This window comes from Benincasa hispida, chromosome 9, assembly GCF_027475165.1.
Source record: "Benincasa hispida cultivar pf3 chromosome 9, pf3_genome.v1.1, whole genome shotgun sequence".
In the NCBI taxonomy this organism is placed as follows: Eukaryota; Viridiplantae; Streptophyta; class Magnoliopsida; order Cucurbitales; family Cucurbitaceae; genus Benincasa; species Benincasa hispida.
The window spans coordinates 91,063,957-91,071,538 of NC_143486.1; the positions used below are offsets into that span (position 1 = coordinate 91,063,957).

The following is a 7,582-nucleotide window of genomic DNA, read 5'->3' on the forward strand; positions in this document are numbered from 1 at the left end:
CGGGAAAGCAAAGCCCAATAAGAAACCGAAAGGAAAGAAATTGAAATTTGAAAAAGGAATTAGTTGAAGAAATAAGGGAATCCAAGGTGACTTGTGGGTGGAGAGTATGATGGGGAGTCCCGGTATCCGGTAAAAAATATATAATATATAATATTATATACATATTATATGGAAACCATCTGGGACCCACTAACCCCACCTCCTCACTCAATGACTTTTGCATTAAAAGCTGTTAAAGGTCAACTCTATCCCACTGTCTCCAACTAATAATATCTTGTCCTCTCTCTCTGTTCCCGATTTTACCGAGTCCTCAATCTAACGGCTATTCTCAACCCTTTTGACCTTCATCTATCTCTCCCACAAAATTTTAAAACCCTCCTCCCAACCGGTTCACCCTTTTCCTTTTAAACAGATGGGTCAAACCTGCTGACAATTTCCCCATACGTGGACTCTTTTCATTGGCTCCAGGGTTTGACGGCACACGGACCATGATCCACCCGTCACTTGCCCGAGATGCCATCAGTTTGACTCCAATCCTTTCCTTCCCCTTCCCCCAAATTCTTTTTTCATCTTTCTCTTCTCTTTCTTTCTCCCTTTTGCTTTCCTCGTCACCAGTTTCCTACAATTTCATTTCCTTTTCTTTCTCAATATATAAATACTCTGTCCCTTCTCACCTCTGTTTCCATTCCATATGCTCCTTCTCAACAATAACATGGCTGTGGACCTCATGGTGGGTTTTGGGGATGCTACAACTTCTTCAAGTTTCACGCCCAACATGGAAGAAAATGCCGCTGTTTCTGCTGTTCAAGAGGCCGCCTCTGCTGGGATTCAAAGCGTTCACAATTTCCTCCGATTGATGTCCCATACCCCTAATCACCAACACTCCCAAGACGATTCTTCTACTTCCACTATTCCTAATGGATACGAAGCCGTCGCCGATTCCGTCGTTAGTAAATTCAAGAAGGTTATTTCTTTGCTCGAGCGGAACAGAACCGGTCACGCCCGTTTCAGAAGGGCTCCGGTTCTTACTACTACTCCGCCGCCTCCTCCTCCCCCCAAGGTTAAGCCGCAGCAACAAGATCCGAGTTCGTCGTCTCCGATTTCAGTCCCTCACATTCAAGTAAAGAAACAAGAATCAGTGTCTGCTTTTAAGGTTTATTGCCCGACGCCCTCCCCTGTTGTGCGTTTGCCTCCTCTGCCTCACAACAACCCCCATCAGCCTTCACATCCACCCAATACCTTCCAAGCCCAGCAAAATACTTCGTCGGTGGTACACAAAAATGGGTCTGTAGATAGAAAAGATGCGACTACCACTATCAATTTTGCAGCCTCACCCCCGATTTCCGCTGCAAATTCGTATATTTCATCGTTAACCGGAGACACCGAAAGCTTACAGCCATCTCTGTCATCTGGGTTCCAGTTCACCCACATGTCCCAGGTCTCTTCCGCCGGAAAACCCCCTCTTTCATCCTCTTCGCTAAAGAGAAAATGTAATTCCATGGAGGATTCCGCCATGAAGTGTGGCTCATCCTCCGGCCGGTGTCACTGTTCCAAGAAGAGGTTGGTCCTTGCAACAGATTTTTAAAATACCACATAAATTTGTCTAAATTGTGTTTAGAATGAATATATTCGATTCGTTATTGAACTGTGAAATTTCTATGGTTTAGCAGGAAAAACAGAATAAAAAGAGTTATCAGAGTTCCCGCCGTTAGCTCAAAACTAGCCGATATCCCACCAGACGATTACTCCTGGAGAAAGTACGGCCAAAAACCCATCAAAGGCTCTCCTCATCCAAGGTGTGTAATTTTTACTTTGAATCATCCATTGTTTCAGTGTTGGTTTGTTTGTGTGTGTGTGTGGTGAAATTAACAACTGGTTCAATGAACTCGGTCCTTTAGTGGGTCAGAACAGAGGAACTCGTTGACCTCTGTTCTCGGTTCTTTTTTTTTAAAAAAAAAAAAAAAAATCCAAGCATAATAATTATATATTCGAGAAAAAGAGTGTATGATTTGATTATGGCATTAGGTTGTTTGTTTGTTTTCTTATAATGTCAAAAAGCAAATAAAATATAAAGTAGAGGAGGGTAGAGTAGAAGGGAGGACTGACAAAAGGTCATTTTGGTAAATGAACAGGGGATATTACAAATGTAGCAGTCTAAGAGGCTGCCCAGCACGGAAACACGTAGAACGTGCCTTAGACGATCCAACAATGCTGATTGTAACTTACGAAAACGATCACAATCACGCCCACTCCACCGAAACACCTGCAGCGCTTGTTCTCGAATCATCATAATAGTCAACTCATCCAACGGCCACAAATCTCCATCAATATTATATTATATCAAAAACAAATATATATATATATAAATATAATTTGGAAGAAACCTACAGGTTCAAATTATAGGGACCAATAGTCAACGCTGCGGCTTGGGCACCGTCTCCAAGAAGATTAGTGGGTGCGTTGCGCTGTCTGTCCGTGTCTATATAGAAAATTAGGATATTGCCCCCTTTGTGTTTCTCTCTCTTCTCTCTCTCTTATGAAGTTTTTTTTTTTTTTTTTTGGGTGTTTTTTGGGATTTGGAAATTAGAAGGGTGTGGGAGTGGGAGAGGGGGAAAGGCATTGGACGGTGGGATTTGGTGGGTGTTGAGTCACGCTACTAGTGGGGCCTTTGTTTTTATAAACTTTCATATGCTCTCGAATATTAATATTCCTTCAGATTTTTTTCTGATCATTATATCATATTGGATTAGATGGTGGATTTATTTTATGTATTAACAAACAAATATCCCACCTTTATTCCTTCCCCATTACCATTTTCACTCAATTTTTATTCTTCTATGTAAATTTCCCATTTCTTATTCCTCTTTTTTTTAAATAAAAAAAAAACAAACAAAATAGCAAACATTTCGATCCATTCGTTTTTGGATTATAATTTGTACAGCAACGCTTTGTCGTTTGCAAAGAAGTTTAATGGTCAGATCTAAATAGAGAAGGGCAGAGATTCTGTGGTCACGTGTATTTAGTCATGAAATTGCTTAGAATATGTTTTTTTAAACTAATTTATGAAAAGAAAAACAAATGTGTGATTTTTCCTCACCGAGGGGTCTGGGTTTCACTTCACTTGGGCTCATTGATGCTGGCCCAAGCCCGATATGGGTCGAGAGAAATATCCATGATCCATTTAATTCTGTGGGCTTCTTTGCCCATCATCCACATCAACTTCTTGTTTGACTATGGGAAAGAAAACTGCAATGTCCATCAATCACAATCCGATATACGAAATTCAGCTTTCATTATAGATTTCTAAAAAAACCTGTCACTCATGTCTATACCTTTTCATAAAGAAGAGATAAAGGGCCGAATTTTTAATGTGCATTAAGACATTGAGTTCTTGTTCCACTAAGGGAGAGGCCCAGCTGTATCCAATAACGCAATCATATTTATCATCATAAGATAATGGAATCCAATGGGCAAAAGGTGTCTTGAAAATAAAGAAAAATAGTTGACTTCCATAAGACCTATCTCGATCCTCCAATAGAAGACTGCTGCTCTTTACAACTCAGATAATAATGTATGATCTTACAATTATCATGATGTTATACTCGTAACAAATCATAGTCTGAAAGCAAATTAAATATTATTAATTATTCAGTTCCGTACGAGTTCACTTTATAAAACTGAAGAGGCTGAACTATATGTAAGAAAGGGCCGATTAAAAGATAAGCTGTTGTCATATCCTATTGAACCATATCTTCAATTTGATGAGCATTTTATGCGATGGTGGTCTTTATACAAAGGCACGCTTCATTATAGCTTTTTATCATTACCATTTGGCTTCTGTTCCAGTGTTGGGACTTGAAGTACTGGACCCATTTTCTTGTAAAGTTAGGATCATTGGTTTCCACTTTAGTACTGTAAGATAATAACATAACTTTTTGGCTTTTGGTTTTATGTTTTATAAACATGACATTAAAATCAACTTACCAATTTACAAACCCATACCTGCTCTGTTTGAACCCAAAGAGGTTTCCAGCATACCCTCTTCTTTTCGCCAGCTTTCAGTTTCTTATATATAGTAGGCTGTTTTATGGAAAAACTTAGGTCTGATTTTGCCACTTCTATGCTTTTAAAATCCTGAATAACTACAAAGCAAGCAATTTGTTGGGTTGATAATGAATAACATACCTGCTAGAGTTTTGCTGTTTCTGTTCTTCAACCTTCTTTCTTCTTTCGTTGTCCACGCCATAGCCAACAATACCAACAGCAAAACACAAGATTTCAAAGTAGATAGTGCCAGAAGTTCGGGGAAAGGCTGTGATCACGACTGGTCTCACTGCAAGCACCCGATAACTCCTCAGCCATCATCTCTTTTGCCTGTTGAAGCAGAGGTTTTGATATTTGAAGACCTGAGGCTTTCAGTGGTGTACCCTGTGATTCAAAAATTCAAGTCAATTATCACCTCGGATCCTCTAGGAATCACTAAAACATGGGTTGGATCGGATATATGCAACTACAAAGGCTTTTACTGTGACAACCCACCGGACAACAAGTCTGCCACGGCGGTTGCATCCATCGATTTCAATGGCTTTCAACTCAGTGCACCATCCCTTGATGGCTTCCTCGATCAGCTCCCTGATATTGCTGTTTTTCATGCCAATTCCAACAATTTTTCTGGCACCATCTCCACGAACATTGCTAAGCTCCCTTACCTATACGAGCTGGATGTGAGCAACAACCGATTATCTGGTCCTTTTCCCACTGCTGTTATTGGTATGAACAGTCTCATCTTCTTGGACCTTCGGTTCAATTTCTTCAGTGGGTCAATCCCACCTCAAGTTTTCGTGCAGGACCTTGATTTTCTACTCATCAACAACAACAATTTCATGCAGAGTCTCCCAGACAGTGTTTCCATCACCCATATTCTCTATCTCACCTTAGCCAACAATAAATTCAGTGGTCCAATTCCTGGTGGCATTGTGAAAGCTTTGTCATCTCTGACAGAGGTTCTGCTCTTAAACAACTCATTATCAGGATGTCTGCCTTATGAGTTAGGATCACTTGACGAAGCAATCGTGTTTGATGCCGGCAACAACCGACTAACAGGACCATTGCCCTTTTCGCTAGGTTGCCTAAAGAACGTGGAGCAGTTGAATTTCGCAGGAAATCTATTGTATGGTATGGTGCCGGAAGTGGTTTGTGCGCTTGGACATCTGGTAAATCTATCTTTGTCGGACAATTATTTCACAGTTGTTGGGCCACTGTGTCGGATTTTGATAGGGAGAGGAGTATTAAATATTAGGAACAATTGCATTCCAGATCTTCCTTTCCAGAGACCAATTACTGAATGTGCAAAATTCTTAGCATTCCCCAGAATTTGCCCTCGCATGTGGTCTTATACTTTAATGCCCTGCATGCTTCCCTCTTTCAATCCCCCAATTTTTTCCATTCCCAAATATTGGCCACATTTTCCCTAGATTTATACATTCCGAGTCTCATCTTGGAAGCGCATTGTGTGTGTTTTTCAATTGAAATCCCAAGAATAGTCTCAGTTACATCTTTCATCAACCCCCATAGCAAGGGGAAACAGATTCGTACACTACAATTCATTATTGATTCCTAACCAAGAACATCTTCCGACGGGACTATGGCATTCGTATTGTGGTTTGTTTAACCCTAATTAAGCAGATAATTAGAGATACCTGTTACGAAAATCCATATAACCGGAGGCGTGGTTCACCGTGGGGATGCTGAATGATTGTTGGTAAATCTGATTAGTGGAAGCTTTGCCTTTGCGGCTGTCCTCGCCATAGCCGTAAGATAAGAAATTTGTGCACGGGCGGTAGGGTGTGCGGCTGCACAGCCAGCCCAACTTCTGTTGTTACCCACTATGTTGGGATTAGTGCTTTGGGTTAGGTATCAATAATCAAATACCGTCTTACAAAGTTATTTTTTGCTTCCTTTCTTTCCATATATGCCCTTCCTCTTAATTATTATTTATTACAATTGTCCCAACTCCTAATAATATGATTATTTTTTTTTAGATTTTCTCTTCTTTTGCCTTTTAACGTCTATTTAAAAAGGAAACTTTTTTAATTAATTAATTTCAACGAGTAAGATATTCATATTAATAATACTCTGTGTATGTCAACAAAACCTTGTAACTAAAAGAATTCGAAACAACCTGGTTATTGTTATTGTAAAAGATTCAATATGTATTTAGTTATTATAAGCATAATTCAACCATCAATATATTCTTTCTTTTTTCCTTTTTTCTTTTTTCTTTTTCCTTTTTTATTTTTAACAATGTAGTAATGTAAATTACTTAATTAACCCTAAACAAATAAAGAAATTGTGATTAGTGTGGGTATGACTTTTTTTCCTATAAACTTTGAAGTTAAAATTTCGATCTACTACTCCATGTTTCGTCAAAATAATTATAATTGATTTTTTTTTTTTTGTATATTATTCAATATAGTGGTATGTTTTATAGAGATGAATAATAAGATACATATACACAAAATGAGGTAAAAAAAAGAAAGTATAAATTAGTCTAAAAAGTATAAAAATCCTAATTTGCTACTTTTCAGTAGAACAATATATGGTAACATCCTCCTTCAAAATCAAGGTGGTAGAGTGACAACCAACTTGAGTTTGTGAAGCAACTGAAGAAAGCGACTGGGTGACAAAGTTTTTGTGAAGATATCTGCCGGTTGCTCTGTAATGGAGATGGAGCGCAAGAGAAAAGTATTGCCTAGCTAGAAGATGATGTCGAACAAAGTGACAATCATTTTTAATGCACTTGGTATGTTCATGGAACATATCATTGTAAGCAATCTGGATGGCATTACGTTATTACAATGAAGTATACTAACAGATTGTCGAGAAACACCAATATCAACATGAAGCCAGTGAAATCATAGTAACTCAGAAGTAGCATCAGTAAGAGCATGATATTCAGATTCTGTACTGGAACGAGAAACAACAATTTATTTCTTACTTCGCCAAGAGATGAGATAATCATATAAGTAAAAGTAGTAACTTGTGGTGGAACGTCGACCAGTACGTGGGATCACCAGCCCAATCAACAGCAAGGTAGCCAGATAACACTAAGGATGACTTGGAAGAAAACTAAAGTCTATGGCTAAGAGTACCTTTGACATATCGTAGAATGCGAAGAACAATGGTGAAATGTATAGACCTAGAAGTGGCTAAGAGCTGACTAATAATGTGAACAACATATGCAATATCTGGATGGGTCATAGTAAGGTAAATGAGATTACTGACCATATGTTGATAAGGAATGACATCTTTGAGAAGAACACCATCAAATGGAATCAAACGAACGTTTAGATCTAATGGTGTTGGTGATATGGTTGACTCAGTAATGTCAGATCAGGATAGAAGATCAGAAGCGTATTTAGTTTGAGACAAGTAGTAACCATTAGAGTAAGATGAGACCTCAAGTCCAAGGAAGTAACTGAGTGGTCCTAAATCTTTCATCTCAAAGTGTTTCTCCAGATAGTTTTGCAAGTCAGATATAGTCTGATGCCCATCACCTGTAACTATCATATCATCAACATAG

The 7,582-nt window shown here is 38.8% G+C and overlaps 2 protein-coding genes across 3 annotated transcripts; both read left to right on the top strand.

Annotated features, from left to right (window-relative positions):
- Positions 1-295: 295 nt before the first annotated feature.
- WRKY7 (WRKY DNA-binding protein 7) lies at positions 296-2,739 on the top strand. 2 transcript variants are annotated; one of them, XM_039042160.2, is made up of 3 exons: positions 296-1,560; positions 1,671-1,796; positions 2,133-2,739. In XM_039042160.2, the coding sequence occupies exons 1-3, from the start codon at positions 692-694 to the stop codon at positions 2,290-2,292; spliced, it is 1,155 nt and encodes a 384-aa protein (XP_038898088.1). In that variant the 5' UTR covers positions 296-691; the 3' UTR covers positions 2,293-2,739. The 2 variants fall into 2 exon arrangements, with proteins under 2 accessions (XP_038898088.1, XP_038898087.1); XM_039042159.2 differs by having other exon boundaries at positions 423-1,560; positions 1,668-1,796.
- A 153-nt stretch (positions 2,740-2,892) lies between these two features.
- LOC120085891 (uncharacterized protein At4g06744-like) lies at positions 2,893-6,040 on the top strand. Its single transcript, XM_039042158.2, has one exon. It carries the CDS (start codon positions 4,173-4,175, stop codon positions 5,472-5,474), a length of 1,302 nt encoding a protein of 433 aa, XP_038898086.1. The 5' UTR covers positions 2,893-4,172; the 3' UTR covers positions 5,475-6,040.
- Positions 6,041-7,582: the final 1,542 nt, after the last annotated feature.

Bases quoted from the DNA above. Each gene is read 5' to 3' on its own strand.
- WRKY7 (XM_039042159.2), top strand. From the start codon at position 692: ATGCTCCTTCTCAACAATAACATGGCTGTGGACCTCATGGTGGGTTTT. The intron at 1,561-1,667 runs GTTGGTCCTTGC...TCTATGGTTTAG, and splicing joins TGTCACTGTTCCAAGAAGAG to CAGGAAAAACAGAATAAAAA. The intron at 1,797-2,132 runs GTGTGTAATTTT...GTAAATGAACAG, and splicing joins AAAGGCTCTCCTCATCCAAG to GGGATATTACAAATGTAGCA.
- LOC120085891 (XM_039042158.2), top strand. From the start codon at position 4,173: ATGAATAACATACCTGCTAGAGTTTTGCTGTTTCTGTTCTTCAACCTT.